Source organism: Vulpes lagopus, chromosome 9, assembly GCF_018345385.1.
Source record: "Vulpes lagopus strain Blue_001 chromosome 9, ASM1834538v1, whole genome shotgun sequence".
Taxonomy (NCBI): Eukaryota; Metazoa; Chordata; class Mammalia; order Carnivora; family Canidae; genus Vulpes; species Vulpes lagopus.
The window spans coordinates 43,924,459-43,941,163 of NC_054832.1; the positions used below are offsets into that span (position 1 = coordinate 43,924,459).

At 37.0% G+C, this 16,705-nt stretch overlaps 1 protein-coding gene and 1 pseudogene across 1 annotated transcript in view; one reads left to right on the forward strand and one right to left on the reverse strand.

Moving 5' to 3' along the window:
- The window catches only part of PIP4P2 (phosphatidylinositol-4,5-bisphosphate 4-phosphatase 2), a 55,669-nt gene that overhangs the window by 19,880 nt on the left and 19,084 nt on the right, over positions 1 to 16,705 (forward strand). The window contains exons 2-4 of the mRNA XM_041769483.1: positions 1,998 to 2,146; positions 6,291 to 6,397; positions 7,761 to 7,884. Of these exons, the coding sequence (XP_041625417.1) occupies positions 1,998 to 2,146; positions 6,291 to 6,397; positions 7,761 to 7,884 (380 nt within the window). The remainder of the gene's footprint in view (positions 1 to 1,997; positions 2,147 to 6,290; positions 6,398 to 7,760; positions 7,885 to 16,705) is intronic.
- On the reverse strand, positions 13,559 to 14,063 carry LOC121499024 (annotated as a pseudogene).

Genomic DNA, 16,705 nt, shown 5'->3' on the forward strand with positions numbered 1-16,705 from the left:
TCTATTTCAGAAATAACTCTTCAGTTCCCTTTAGAAATCCCATTCCAGGGGCACCTGGGTGGCTCAGTCAGTTAAGCATGTCTTAGGTTCAGGTCATGATCCCGGGGTCCTGGAATCAAGCCCCAAGTGAGGCTCCCTGCTCAGTGGGGAGTCTGCTTCTCCCTCTCCCTCTGCTGCTCCCCCTGCTTGTGCTCTGTCTGTCAAATAAATAAATAAATACAATATTTTAAAAAAAGAAATCCCATTCCAGAGTAGTATATCTAGATTCCTTTTCTCAAACCTTCACAACAATATATACCTCTGATAGATGGGCATGATTCTGAAACTGAGCTTCCATCCTTTACACAATCAGGCAAATTTAGGATTCAAAAAACTGTGTGTGTGTGTGTGTGTGTTCTGGCAATTTTCTTTTCTTTTTCTTTTTTATTATTTTTTTTAAGATTTTAGTTTTTCATGAGAGACAGAGAGAGAGAGAGAGAGAGAGAGAGGCAGAGACACAGGCAGAGGGAGAAGCAGGCTCCATGAAGGTAGCCTGACGTGGGACTCCATCTCCGGTCTCCAGGACCAGGCCCTGGGCTGAAGGCAGGCGTTCAACTGCTGAGCCACCTGGGCTGCCCCTTTTCTTTTCTTTTTAAAGGTTTATTTACTTATTTATTTTAGAGGAGAGAAAGAGCACAGAATGGGGAGGGACAGAGGGAGAGGGAGAGAGAGAATCCCAAGCCCACTCCCTGGCGAGGATGGTGGATCCTGACCCAAAACCAAGAGTCAGACACCCAACCAACTGAGCCACCCAGGCGCCCCTATTCTGGCAATTTTCAAACACACACAAAAGTAGTAAGAGCAGAATGACCTTCTGAGTCATCATATTTCTTCATTACCAACATTTTGCTAATCTTGTTTCATCTCTTAACCCATTTTTGTCTTAGAGAATTTATTTATTTTTTAAAGATTTTATTTATTTATTCATGAGAGATGCAGAGAGAGAGGCAGAGACACAGGCAGAGGGAGAAGCAGGCTCCATGCAGGGAGCCCGATGTGGGACTTAACCCCCAGACCCAGGATCAGGCCCTGAGCCGAAGGCAGATGCCCATCCACTGAGCTGTCCAAGCATCCCTGTCTTAGAGAATTGAAACTAACTCCCAGACATCATATTTTTTATTCATAAATACTTAAGTACATTTCCTGAATTTTTAACGTGCAGGTTAAAAATTTGAGATACAAATGTGTTGTTTGTTTTTGTTTTGTGTCTGAAATTAGCTTTGTTCTATGTCGATAAGTTTAGTTTTCCTTCATTCACTCTTGTCTCTCCTTAACTGCCACCAGAAATTTTTGTTGTTGTCATGGCCAGTGGTTACATACTGGCCCCTTTGTAAACACAGCATGGCAACTGCACACTTTATGGGTATGTATAAGTGATTTAAAAACTTTGCTCTCGTTGACTATTTCTCTTTCTTGGTAATCAGATCATGAGTGGAAGATTTTTACTTTAGGCATGAATCATCACTTTCCCATTATAAGCTCTATGAGTTTATGCAGGAACAGAGTGGGTATGTTGAGTATAGTCTGGTAAAAGGAAACTGGATCATTTGGGCAGACAAGGCAAACATGAATGAATGAATGAATTTAAAGATCTTATTTATTTATTCATGAGAGACACGGAGAGAGAGGCAGAGATACAGGCAGAAGGAGAAGCAGGCTCCCTGCAGGGAGCTCGATACAGGATCCTGGGACCCCAGGATCACACCCTGAGCCAAAGGGAGACACTCAACCACTGAGTCACCCAGGCACCCTGGCAAACACAATTTAGATTTTATCCAAGTAACAATTATTCTACTTCACAATGTAGTCCCATGTGTGTCGCATGCTCTGAAACTCGGATGAGTTGGCTAGCTTTAAAAACATAAGTACAAGAATGAGGTCATTTTTGATAGTTCCTGCTTTACTTCTGTTCCCTGTGATACCACTGGCTCTGATGCAGTGACTGGTAACCTTTTCAGCGGAACTCCCACCTCCGTATACAGCCATCGCCAGTCCCGATGCCAGTGGTATTCCAGTAATAAATTGCCGTGTGTGCCAGTCTCTCATCAACTTGGATGGCAAGCTTCACCAGCATGTGGTTAAGTGCACGGTTTGCAACGAAGCTACGGTAAGTGGGGCTTTCCATTAATAAAGCCTAAATTGTTAGCTGACATCTTCTCTCTAAAGAAGATACTCCAGTAGTGTTCCTGAGAAAGGTAGATGTGGGCTTGATACAGATATGGCCATATTTTCTCATTCTCTTTTATCATACAAAGATGTCTCCAGGTATTTAAAGCTAATTCCATTGCAAAAATTTCATGGTGAATTGAAATATAATGCCATTTGGCCCTTTACTTTCTAACATGAGACTGACCCTAGTCAGGTATTTATAAGTATCTTGTCTATCCACATCACACCTAAATCCATTTTGATTTTCACAAAAATGATGACATACCAAATTTCACTTTTATGCAGGCTTTGCAGCTTACTGTGTCAAAAATTATTTAAATTTTCTTTACATCTATAGGATGTTGTATGGTTTTTCTGGGCTTAAGTTTATTCATTTATTATTGATATCTGTGCCAATGTGTTTGCAAATTGCTTGGCATTTAATTCTATTTGCTTGATGGTAATTTAGAGAAATGTTCAAAACTTTTGAAGGGCACTTTTTTAACTGAACCTTAAGAAGAACAACTACATTTTAAGTAAAAGTTTTACAGTTTCAAGTAATGACCTGGTAAAGTGTATATTGGTTAGATTAAATATATTTCCACTTCTATGGTTAGGCTTTATTTTTAAAATTTCAATCTCTTGCAAAATCCGCAATTAAACATTAAATTTAAATGTTAAAATAATATTTAATTGGTTTTTGTGTATTTTTCCTTTTCAGAAAAGCCTTTAAAAAAGTCAACCAGAGATTATTGTGCCTCTCAGAGCCATGAAACATATGTACTGGGCTTTATACATTTTATTAAAAAGTCATAAAATAAAACCTTAAGTCATGAAACAATATATTTCATTGTAAATATGTATTTTTCATAAGAGACATCATTTGGAGATGAACTTTACTGTGTAAATAGAGGCGATACCTACAAAACCAGATATTTTCTTTCTTTCTTTTTTTTTTTTTTTTTTAAGATTTTATTTATTTATTCATGAAAGACAGAGAGAGAGAGGCAGAGACCCAGGCAGAGGGAGAAGCAGGCTCCATGCAGGGAGCCCGACGTGGGACTCGATCCCGGGACTCCAGGATCACGCCCTGGGTCGAAGGCAGGCGCTAAACCGCTGAGCCACCCAGGGATCCCAAAACCAACTATTTCTTTTTAGGTTGAACACTCACTGGCAAATTTAGCATTAACCTCCATGGCGCTCATTTTGGAGCTAGCAACCAAATAAGAGTTGTCAGGCATAGATGGCAATTAAAAAATGATAATAATAAAAAACACAACAACCCAGTACTTTGGATTTGATGTTAGTGTTGATTTTTTTCTCTTATTCGGTCACCCCTACAAACTTTTGTTCTTTAATGAGTAGAAAAAAAAGTTTTAAAGCCTTCGATTTACCCTTGGAAGTGAACAGAACAAGCTATGGATTTAGCCAACAGCCTCAATCTGGCAACTCAGAAATGATAAGTTCATTATACTGGAACAATAGGATTTGGGTATAAATAAACTATTTCTGGACACAGAGTAAGTTATGCTGACATTTTTATATCATTAGAACTCCTGTTAAATAAGGAAATAGAAGTATTTCTCAATATTCTACAGAAAATGAATATTTTCTCTAATATTTAATAATTACATTGCCTTGTGTGGAATCAGTTATATTACAGGGAAAGAAAAGAAGGGAAAATGTGTGTGAGGAGTGCTTTAACAGATGACTTGCCAATGTTTGCAATGTGATATGATCTTAAATTTATGAGTGAAGATGTGTTAGGCAACTAGCAGCTTCTCTGGAGAAATTCTGGGTTGAAAAGAAGAGGTAAATGGACCAGGGTCCAACAGAGCAGCTCCCTTCTGTTCATGGTCACTATCCCTTGCTTAGTTTCACTGTAGTTCATCCTCATGTCACCTAAAACAGGAGATCATTGTGTCTGTTCTCCTGGGTAGCCAACTCTGGTTGGATCCTGACATTCCTAAGGAGATTAAAAAAAATGAAATATAACAAAGCAAAAAAACACAGCTAATGAAGTCCTTATTTTAGTAGATAAAATTGGGAGAGGAAGGAGAGAAGGTGGGGGAGAGAAAAGATGGACAGATTTTAGAAAGACTTAGGGAATCCAGAATTTCAGATAAAGGGAAAAAGCAATTTCTAGGACAAGTTAATGGAAAAGTTGAGACGTTCTGGAGGAATAGTAGAGGTAACTGGCTGTGTGATTGATTATGAGTGAGATCTGGAGGCTGATGAACTGGGGTTTGCATCCTAGTTCTGCTACTTGGTAGCTATCAAGATAAGTCCTTGGGACTTACCTTCCCCACCCTGTGGTTTCCATATATAGAATGGTATTATAATAATAACATCTACCTAATAGGGTTGCTCTTGGGATTACAGGGGTAAAGTGCCCAGCACAGCACCAGACAAATACAAATTCATTTTACTAAGTAAGAATATTAGAACTTATGCATAAGGACAATGCCATTTTCACCCCTGTTTCCCTGAAGATCAGACATGGGAGGCATGGGTGGGCACTAAGGACCAGTTCTAGTTCATTCGCCTTGTTTTGTAAATGAGGGAACTGAGGTCTAGAAATAAGGTAGGAATAAAAAGAAAATGTAAAAAAGCTTTTCATGTACCAAGTACACATTTACTTAATTGGAAAATTTGGATACACAGGAAATAACCCAAGTTCTGGTTTCTTGATATTTTAGATTGGCTAGTAATACTTTCTGGATGTTTATAAATTTTAGGTATTCAGGTTTTATCTGTAATATAATTTAATAAATTGTTGATGACTTATTGCTAACTTTTATGTATTTCTAACATATTTATTTTTCTAAATAAATAAAAATTTATTTACCTAAATTTTTAAATCTTTTTTTGAAATATCTTACAGATACACAGAAAAGTTACAGAAATAATAGTACATATTATCTACAGAGAATTCCCACAGACCCTGTACTCACATTCCCCAAATGCATTAATATTTTGTCACATTAGCTTTCTCTAAATAAATAAATACATAATCTTTTTTTTTTAAAAGATATTTTAGGGTAATTGCAGACATGAGGCTCTTCTACCCCTAAACATTTTAAGGGGAATTTCCTTAAAAAAAAAAAGGACATTCATTTATATAATCATAGTACAATGATCAAATGCAGGAAATTAACATTAATACAATGGCTATTATTTGATATTTGGACCTAATTCATATTTGCTCAATGACTCCATTAAAAAAAAAAACAACCAACAATATGATCCAGAAGTGAATCCAGAATTCCATGTTGTATTTGGATACTATGTCTCTTTAATCTCCCTTAATCTGAAACGTAGTCTTTGTCTTTGATTGCCTTGACATTTTCAAAGAGTATAGGCAAGGTGTTTTGTAGAATGTTCCTTAGTTTGAATTTGTCTGTTATTCCCTAAAGATTAGATTCAAGCTATACATTTTTGGCAGGCATGCCCAGGAGTGATCATCTAATCCTCTCATTGCCTCATAGGTTATTTACATTAACAAGCCTAAGTCCTTATTTAAAGGAGTGTTTTCCTTGGTGTTTATTCTTGCTTTTAAATTTTCTGTAAAGTTTTTAAAAATGGAAGCATTAAGAGTTATTGCAAGTTGTTTGCTTTTAAGTTAAAAGATGTAATAAAATTAATCACTTCTTATATTCTAGACAGAAAAAAAAAAGTTCAAATTTGTTATATACTCCTCTTTGCTCACTAGTTTGCTCTTCCCAAAGAGGTGCAAGAACCTTTAGTGAATGTTTGCACCTGGTAGGACAGATAGTTGACTTTGTCTGGTCTTAAAACTTTAAAGGGAAAACAATTCTTGTTGTGAACTTAAATTTTCTTCTCATATTAAAAGGGCATTGCAAGCTAGTTTTGAAATAAGCCCTTCACAATTACATCTCTGCAGCCCCAGAATTTCTTAGAGTGCTTGCCAACATTTGAGCTATTTAACACCATGGATGGTGCACTTTTCCTTAACCAGTACTTTGGTAGCTCTATGGGGAACCTAAGTTTTTAAGGAACCACTTCCTTTTTATATACAAACAAGCTTTGGCAGTCTGTCCTTTGGTTAATTTGCTGTGTTTGCATTTTCTTCCCTTATCTAGCCAATCAAAAACCCCCCAACAGGGAAGAAATATGTTAGATGCCCTTGTAATTGTCTCCTCATTTGTAAGGACACATCTCGGCGAATAGGATGTCCGAGACCTAACTGGTAAGAGATAAAAATTCATTCATTCATTCATTCATTTGTTCATCCAACAAGTACTTATTGAGAGATCATTATGTGCCAGGCTTTGTTCTAAATAGAGTCTTTGTTCTCAAAGTAATTACAGGACCAAGATTATTATTTTTTCTTTGTTGAAGGAATGATGTGATTAGTTTGAAATTATTGGTCACAAGTATTTGTAAGATATAATATTATTGAATGAGCAATGAAAGTTTTCTTCATGTTATATAAGTACTTAATGCCCTGTAATAAATTAGTGACTCCTTAAACTTATTTAAAAGTAACCACTTATCCCCATTGTTATGTATATAGTGAAGTTCTTAAGAATACTTTTAATAAAGGTATTTATGAGCTCCCTAGTTGCAACCTGCAGACCTTTGTTATCTAAATAAATGGAATAAACCCTTTCTGTAATGCATGTAGTCAAGTGTTTAAACAGTTGCAAAAAAGGTGTTTCTAAGAACACTATTTGCAAGCCACTTCTTGCGTGGGTTATATCAGTGAAGGGAGGTGAACCCAACTGTAATATGTATATGAAGTGATTAAGATCAATTCAAATAAAGATGTTTCAAAAAAAAAAAAAGAAATAATAAAATAAAATTAACCACCTAGTTTACCTTTTATGTAATTCATCATAACCTGGAAGTGTTTTAGTTATCGTGTCCCTCACTGTGTGCTGTACTAGTCTCTGCTGAACATAATCTATGCACTAAGTTCTGGAGCTTTTTGCCTCTTCCATTATAGATGTCCCCAGATAGAAGTATATCAAGACTTCAACTCTGTTTTTTCTGTGATTTCTGCCTCTTTGACCATTATATGAATTGTTTGCAACCCCATCTGATGGTAGACTGGGGAAGAGAAAGGAAAAAACCTCTCATTTTCCTTTTTGCCCAACTCTGGTTAAATAGACATCAAAGAATACCAGGCTACCCAGAGAAATTTTGTTGTGACTCAGCACTTTGGTACCTTCATGGCACATGCATATTTGTTGATGTAGCATATTTTAACTTGTGTAGTCTCCTACCAAACTCAACTTGTCTTCCTAGATAGAGAAGGATAAAAACTATTCTGATTTGAATTTGTAAGAACTTGGAAATGGCAGTTAAACGGTTCCAAAGGCCATTGATTAGAACCAACTCCATAATATATGATTTCCATCACAAATATTTAAAAATCCTCATTTTTTTGCTTTTGAAATATTGAATATTGCTACTTCCTGTGAATTTGGCTTTAAAGCCTGACAATATGTAAAACAAGTATAATCTATTTCCAGTGCTATGCCATATATTACAGGTTTTGCCCTCAGTCCATTTATGGAATAGTAAAGCTGTTTCCTTTCTCTCTACAGTAGACGCATAATTAACCTGGGCCCGGTAATGCTTATTTCTGAAGAACAACCTGCTCAACCTGCATTGCCAGTCCAGCCAGAAGGTACAAGGGTTGTCTGTGGGCATTGCGGAAACACATTCCTGGTAAGTAACCAGACATTTGCCATAGGGACATCAATATGTCATAGGGACATAAAAGTAGGTCACGGTCACATATTCAACTACTGCTCATGGCCTTACACTTTTATCTGAGTGCAAATTAATCAGAAGATTAAAAGAAAACCTTTTTAAGAAAGACAGTTAATCAGAGGTGCAGCTAGGATATACTGCATATTTTGCGAATTAGATATAAGGCACATCCTCTGATTGGTTCATTTGCTAAAAGGGGCCTCTCTGGGTAGGCTAATGAGAAACAGTGCCCTTTCCTTCTGGGCTTAGCAACATGGGTGTCTTGGCTTGGTGCATGGCTGAAACTCTCACCTCCTTAGCAGAAAACAAAGTGCAAAGTCTCATGTAGTGGCCCAGTGTCACAGTATCTAGATTCAAGAAAAATTCTTCTTATAATGCATCAAATGTTTTCTGATTTTTAAAAATTAAACTTGGAGTCAAGGGAATTAATTCTGATGTACATAATTAGATAAAATACTTTAAAAAAAACAAGAAGGTATAAGTAGTAAGATAGGAGTAAGATAGGAGCAAAAGTGACAGGAGTTCTTATTTTACTACTTTTAACTTTAACCCTAAGTTGATTTTTAAAAGTTAATTTCATAATACTTTACTCTGTCAGGAAGATTTCCTTTTGTTATTCAGCCTTCATGAGGAGACAAAACATTTTCCTTAGAACCTAAGTATTAATGAAAACTTCCAGAAAAAAAAAAAAAACACAACAAAACAAAAAAAAAAAACAAAAAAACATAAGGGATCCCTGGGTGGCGCAGTGGTTTAGTGCCTGCCTTTGGCCCAGAGCGCGATCCTGGAGACCCGGGATCGAATCCCACGTCAGGCTCCCGGTGCATGGAGCCTGCTTCTCCCTCTGCCTGTGTCTCTGCCTCTCTCTCTCTCTCTCTCACTGTGTGCCTATCATAAATAAATAAAATAAAATAAAATGAAATGAAATGAAATGAAATGAAATGAAAAGAAAAGAAAAGAAAGAAAAGAAAAGAAAAGAAAAGAAAAGAAAAGAAAAGAAAAGAAAAGAAAAGAAAACTTCCAGAGTATGAACACGGGAGGGCTGAGGTCACAGTCTTCCATGACAAGATCTCCTGTTTTGGGATAAACTAAGAGATGAACCTGTTCAAGAAAGTGTAGATGATTTGCTTTTTTCCTTTCTAATTTTTATTTTAGTAGAATGATTCATGTACATAACTTCAATGTCAAGTAGGGTTGAAAAGCTTATAGGGAAAATAATGGTCATCCCTAAATACTGTCCCCTAGTTACTTTGAACTCTTTCAGCTGCCCTGCTGGTATTTACCAACATGTGTTTGTTTGTTTGTTTGTTTGTTTGTTTATTTATTTATTTATTTAGACACAGAGAGAGAGAGAGAGGCAGAGACACAGGCAGAGAAGAAGCAGGCACCATACAGAGAGCCTGACATGGGACTCCATATTTATTTAGACACAGAGAGAGAGAGAGAGAGGCAGAGACACAGGCAGAGAAGAAGCAGGCACCATACAGAGAGCCTGACATGGGACTCCATCCAGGGTCTCCAGGGTCACCCCCTGGGCTGCAGGCGGCGCTAAACCGCTGCGCCACCGGGGCTGCCCCCAACATGTGTTTAAATTCTTTGCTTATCCGTTTTTTTCTCTTTAATTAGGCAATTTTAGATATTACCTATTACCCTGTACAATGGAGGTTGAGGATTTAGCATTCATAGCACCTTTCCCCTACTCATAGTCTTTCTCTTGACTCCATGGTCCCAGTAGAGTTTTAATATTTTATTCAGTTAATACTTAGTGTTTACATTTTTTATGATTACGTAAATTATGTTTACAGCTGAGCAAAGTAATATACTATATTTCAGTACTGTATGGTTTTTAAAATTTTTTTGAATTTGTTAATAATTATCTGTCCTCCTTTTGGGGCACCTGGCTGGTGGCCTGGCCAGTCAGTAGAGCATCCAAATCCTAATCTCTAGGTCATGAGTTTGAACCCTACATTGAAAGCAGAGTACTTAAAAAAAGAATAATTGTCCCTCTTCCTTTTGAATTTGTTTAATTTCCGATGTACAAATCATTAATTCTTCCCATACTCTTTCATAGAACTATAAAATTGCTATCAATATAGTCAAACACATCAGGGAATCTACTATTATTATTGAAGTTTCTTGCTATACAATTGCCACCATGGGATTTCTCTTCATCATTATCCTAGGAATTCCTTTTTCCTTTTCCTGTATTGGATCCTGTGCCATCCTCACAGTCTTTAGTTTATTCTTTCATTTTGGTGTAGTACATCCTTTCATAGCTTTCTGAGAAAAGATGCAAGGAAGTAAATTTGAGACCTTTTACTTAAACAGGTTTTCTTTCTTTCTTTCTTTCTTTCAAGATTTTATTTTTGGTGGTGGGGAGAGAGACAGAGAGAGAGTGTGCATGAGCAGCGGGGAGGGGCAGAGGGAGAAGAAGACTCCCCACTGAGCAGGGAGCCCAGTGTGGGATTTGATCCCAGGACCCTGGGATCATGACCTGAGTTGAAAGCAGACACTTGACTGACTAAGCCACCCAGGCACCCCTTAAACGGTTTTGAATCTAATCTCACATTTACTTTATAATTTGTCCAGCTGTAGAATTATAGGTTGCTAATTGCTTCCTCTCAAAAATTTAAAAGGCTTTTCTCCATTGATGATGAGAAATTCAACTGCTACTCTGATTCTATGTCCTTTCTATCTGACTTTTTTTTTTATTTTCTCTTTCTTCTTTCATTTTCTCCAGTGCTCTGAAATTGCATTAGAATTTGTCTTAGAATGGATAAAGGAAATGTCATACATGCACACAGAGGAATATTGCACAGCCACGAAAAAGGATGAGACCTTGCCATTTGCAGCAACATGAGTGGACCTCAAGGGCGATATGCTAAGTGAAATAAGTCAGATAGAGAAAGACAATGATTTCACTTATATGTGGAATCTATAAAACAAAACATGAACAAACAAATAAAAAAGCAGAAACAGACCTGTAAATACAGAGAACAAACTTATGGTTGCCAGAGGGGAGGGGTGTAGGGGTTGAGTGATGAAGGGGAGTGGGAGAAAGTGTGCCAGTTATGGAATGAAGAAGTCATGGAATAAAAGGCACAGCATAGGGAATATAGTCAATACAGTTGTTCACTTGAAACTAGTGTAACATTGTATGTCAACTATACTCAAATTTAAAAATGTGAAGAAAAAATGTGTCTCAGGGAAAATATGTTTTAACTCATTGTCTGGGTACTTATTGGGCCCTCTTATAGTCCACATTATTTTCTTTGTTCATTCTTTCTAGAATCCTTTATATTAGATCATCTGAATTATTCCCTTTCTTCCCTTCCCTTCCCCTTTCCTTCCCCTTCCCTTCCCTTTCCCTTCCCTTTCCCTTCCCTTTCCCTTCCCTTCCCTTTCCCTTCTCCTTCCCTTTCCTTCCTTTTTCCTTTCCCTTTGTTTTCTTTTCTTTTCTTTTCTTTTCTTTTCTTTTCTTTTCTTTCTTTCTTTCTTTTTCTTTCCTTTTTTTTTTTTTTTAACATTTTCTTTATAGTTTTCTCTCCTTTAGTTACTGGGAAACTTCCCCAATTATGCCTTCTAAACTTAATTCTAAATTTTAATTTCAGATTATTTAACTTAATTTTTAATTTTGAAGCGTTTTCCTCTGTTCTATGGTTATTTTTTTCCTTTTCCTAAAGAGCATTCTCTTCTCTATGGCATCTTTCTGAAACTATTAATTCTGTCTTTTTTCTGAGGTATTATTCTTCTTTATGCCTTGTCTCTGTTTTCTCCCCCACTTTTTCTTTCTTTTCATTTCTTTCTTTTTTTTTTTTTTTTTGTGATAGAGATCTTACTGACAGGTTCATTTATATTTGAGGGTTGGTCACTGATTGAAAGCTGTACTCATGCAGCAGAAGTTAAGCTCGTTCCTTGCTTCCTTCCTTCCTTCCTTCCTTCCTTCTCTTTCCTCCTCCTTCTTCCTCTTCTTCTTCTTTTTCTTCTCCTTTTTCTCATTTCTTGAAGAACTGTCAACTCTTAATATCAAAAAGTCTTTTTTTTTTTTTTTTTAAGATTTTATTTAACAGAGAGAGGGAGAGAGAGCAAGCATAAGCAGGGGGAGGGACAGAAGGAGAGTGAGAAACAGACTCCCTGCTGAGAAGGGAAGCCTGATGCAAGACTCCATCTCAGGACTGGGATCATGACCTGAGACCAAGGCAGACGCTTAACTGAGCCACCCAGGTGCTCCTCAAGAAGTCTTCTTTGAGGGCAACTTCCTCTGGGAAACAATCCTCTTATTTCTTGTGAGTAATATGCTGGGTGACAGCATTTAGGAGTTAAGAAAGATAATGAGAAGAAGGTCTCATCCAGTGTTCAAACCACAGACTTTAATTAAATTCCCTTCTTTTTAGGATGTTTTATCTTGCCTTCTGCTATGCTTGGTGTTTCTAAGTCCACAAGCTCTCTAGTCCAGTTTCTTTTTGGAATAAATTCCTCTTTTCTTGCATGCACTGGGGAGATGAGGCTTTCTGGTTTTGTCATGTGTAGGGGAAGAGTTTACAACTGACCCTGCTGTTTGTGTCACTATTTCTGGCCCCATCTTGGAAAACATGTAATGGCCTCGATCACTCTGTCTTTCGTCAGTGTGAACCAGCTTTGCATTGACATATCTCTTGGCAGACAACTTTCAGCATCCCTTTCACTAAGCCAGCTGCCAAGTCTCCACTAGCTTTCCATTGTCCAAAAATTTGAGGCCATTTCTCCTCTTTATCCTTATGGTATTATATATTTTTAAATTCATTTACTATCATTTTGGTCAAGTTTGGGAAAGGAAATGGAAATGCATGCATCTATTTGATTTACTATACTTAATCTGAATTGGTAGGATTTTTCTGAGCTAGTAGGAAAAGATAAATCTCTCTTACATTTATGTTTTATCGATTAAATCAGTGAGTAAGGATATAAATTAGAGAATATAGTTGGTGGGAGTAATTAACAAACTTTCTTTTGAAAATTACTGTATACTGCTTTTTTTCCTATTTAGGAAAGTTTATTGAAAAAAAATTTATTGAAAAAAAAATTTAGTTGTCCCTGAAGGCACCCAGTCATTTCACATGATCTGTACTCTAATTTTTTTTGTATAAAAATTACAGGTTAAGTATGAAATTAGTAAAATGCAGCATATGAAACTTCATGCTGAGCCTAGACACAAGTCCAAAAATAAGTTTCTCTATATTAGTAGAATAGTGTTCACAGTATATGTTTCCTAAGTAAATCATAGTTGAATGCAATTTTGAGAACCATAGTTAAAGATATTTTGCAACTTGCTAACTGCAGGTGTCCACATTTTCCTTCTACCACATAATCTGTTCCTTTGATTAAGTGGGCAACATCTACTGGGATCCACAGAATGCAGCAAAAACAAGTAGTGGTTATTTATCAAGATTTGAGAAATCTGGGCAGCTTGGGTGGCCCAGTGGTTTAGCGCTGCCTTCAGCCCAGGGTGCGATCCTGGAGACCCGGGATCGAGTCTCACATCAGGCTCCCTGCATGGAGCCTGCTTCTCCCTCTGCCTCTGTCTCTGCCTCTCTCTCTCTGTGTCTGTCATGAATAAATAAATAAAATCTTTAAAAAAAAAAAAAAGATTTGAGAAATCTGGTTCACCTTTAGTATAGTTTCCTGAGATCTCTGCTCCACTGAAGTCAAATGTAAGTTTTTTCTGCATTTAGTCTTCAACACGCAGGGCTCAGGTGCATATTCATTATTCTAGAAAAATCCAGCAATTTGCTGCATCTGTTTTTGTCTTTGTGAACAATATGGACCATTCTTCTGTTCCCTAATCAGCTGTTGTAGAATCAAAGAGCTTGCCCTTAGGCATCTTGCGACCACCCAGGGCCAGTGGCACTGCTGATTCTGTAAGCCACACTGGATGTCCTGCATAGGCATGCCTGGCAGCACCTGAACTTCAGGGAATACCTCCTCCAAGGTCTGGTACCACTGGTCCCACAGCATCCCACATGGAACCACCCTACTGCGCTCCTCAAACAGGGCCAACATTCTCCAGTAGCTTCCCCACTGCAACCCCAGGGAGCGAGGTTATACTTCTTTAACACAGGGCAATACACTCTGTACAAATTGATAGACATCAAGTGATTTGACTAAGTTAAATATATTTGTTATTTTCTTTCTTATATGTGAACAAATTATATTTCAAGATACTATTTTTATTTTTATTTATTTATTTATTTATTTATTTATTTATTTATTTATTTATTTATTTATTTATTTATGATAGTCACAGAGAGAGAGAGAGAGAGAGGCAGAGACATAGGCAGAGGGTCCACGCACCGGGAGCCCGCCGTGGGATTCGATCCCGGGTCTCCAGGATCGTGCCCTGGGCCAAAGGCAGGCACCAAACTGCTGCGCCACCCAGGGATCCCCGAGATACTATTTTTAAATCTTCAAAACAGATTTCAACTTAGGAGAACTTCCCTTCATAATTACCTTACATTTGCATTTTGTTCAGTTATATTTTGTATTCTAAATCCTTGCCATGGGTAATCTTATAGCCACATTATAAGTGAGCTGATTTCATATGTTCACAAAAACAGATTGAGTGCATACCAGGCACTGGGCTATATGCTGGGGAAGGAGGAACGTACATTTCCTGTCCTCATGGAGTTTTCTAATCTGATTGGAGAAGAAAGACAATTAAAACAAAAATGATATGAAATGTGTTAGATTACAGTAGGAAATAACAGAGTGTTCTTAATGCACGGCATAGAAGTACCTAGCCTGGAGGAAGTGACACTATCCTAAGAGTAATGGGAAGCTTTGTAGAGCTTTATAATTAATTCTGTATAAATAGATGCTATGTATAGAAGGATTGCATAGGGACAAGCCTGATGAGGAACAAGACTAGATGTTTAGCTTTTATTATCCAGAAAAGTGAAGATGATGGATGGGAATAGCATAAAGATTTTCAGAGAGAATTGACATGCTGACAGTAGGGTAGATAAGGGAATGAGGTAGAAAGGAAATTCAAAGACGACTGTTAAAAATTCATATTTAATTTTTTGAAATCATCTGGCAGTGAATTCTAGAGAATGATCCAAACGGACAGGTTAAAAGATATGTATGTGACATGATTTTTTTTATTACTTATAAAGGTAATTTATCCATTTAGATCCTTACACAACCTGGGAGAAAATTACTAAAGTAATGTACAATCCAGAGACTAACTTCTAAAAGTAGCTTTTTTTACTTAATATTTAGCACAGACAAGTGAATCATAATAGCACAGTAAATATGATTAAAATTTTTAATTCTTTAGCAGGAAAGGCTGTTTTAGATTAATACGTGGTATTTAAAGATGATATAAAAATTCCTAGAAAACGAAGTTTTTGGTGTTTAAGGGAACACCGTATATACCTAGGGGGTAGCTATTACTTTTGAGAGTTTCAGATTAATGAGAGATGCTCAGTGTCATAAAAACTAAATAGGATGCAAATCTCTTAATTCTAATTCAAGAACTTTGCCTTATCCTTATTATTATGCTGATCACAAAGGGTCTTATATCCTTTGAGTATGTTCTTTGTCCTTCAAGCTTTCAACTATTAGGATTCATTTACTTTTTCTCTACCTTGTTTCAGCCTTGGATTACAAGGCCTAAAAACAATTGAGACAGATTATAAAGCTCAATGACATTGAAAAGGGAATATGAAAAAAAATCAGGGACTGAAAAAGAAAAGGACAGAAACACATGATAAGTCGTAGAGAAGAATATAAATATGCATAATATTTAATCCTGTGCAGTTGTTAAAATTAGCCTCAATTTTAGCTGTGAGACTTCTGGAGTCAACAAAAAGAGAAAAACATGATCTATTATAAGATATTCCTGACACTTTTTTGGAAGATCACATAGGAGAGGGTTTATTGGAATTGTAACCTGAAAGAGAATGATTTCCATGGGTTAAGATAAAAGAACAATGTAATGGACTATGTCCTCGACAACTTTCTGTTTATAATAACATCTTCTAAACATATCAGTGTTATAATACTAAAGTTAAATTTACTGTGAATCCATACTTATCCACACTATTCCTTTCACAGCTTGGTTGGAAACAGTGGTGTACAAAACCAATGTTTAGAAAAGTTAGATTTGTGTTTTCCGAAGTATACTCTATAACACTCATTTTATAGAATAATAATAGGTATTCAGTGAATGAAGAGTTCCATGGTCATTGGGAATTGCTACGATAAACAAAAAACTGAGCACAAATTTTTTTACAAGTGTATTCTTTAGCACTTTTAGCATGCATTATTGTTACTATCCAGGAAGGAGTTTTCTTTTAGCTTTTTTTTTTTTTTAACATTTTTTTTTAATCTTTATTTATTTATGATAGTCACAGAGAGAGAGAGAGAGGCAGAGACACAGGCAGAGGGAGAAGCAGGCTCCATGCACCGGGAGCCCGATGTGGGATTCGATCCCGGGTCTCCAGGATCACGCCCTGGGCCAAAGGCAGGCGCCAAACCGCTGCGCCACCCAGGGATCCCCAGGAAGGAGTTTTAATGTGGTATTTATGGACAGTTTTTAAAAAAGATTCATTTATTTATTTTAGAGCAGGGATAGGGTCAGAGGGAAAGAATCTCCAAGCAGACTCCCTGCTGAGCACAGAGCCTGACTTGGGGACTAATCTCAGGACCATGAGACCAGGACCTGAGCTAAAACCAAGAGTCCGAGGCTCAACTGACTGAGCTACCCAGGTGTCCCTCCAAACATTTTTTAACCTCT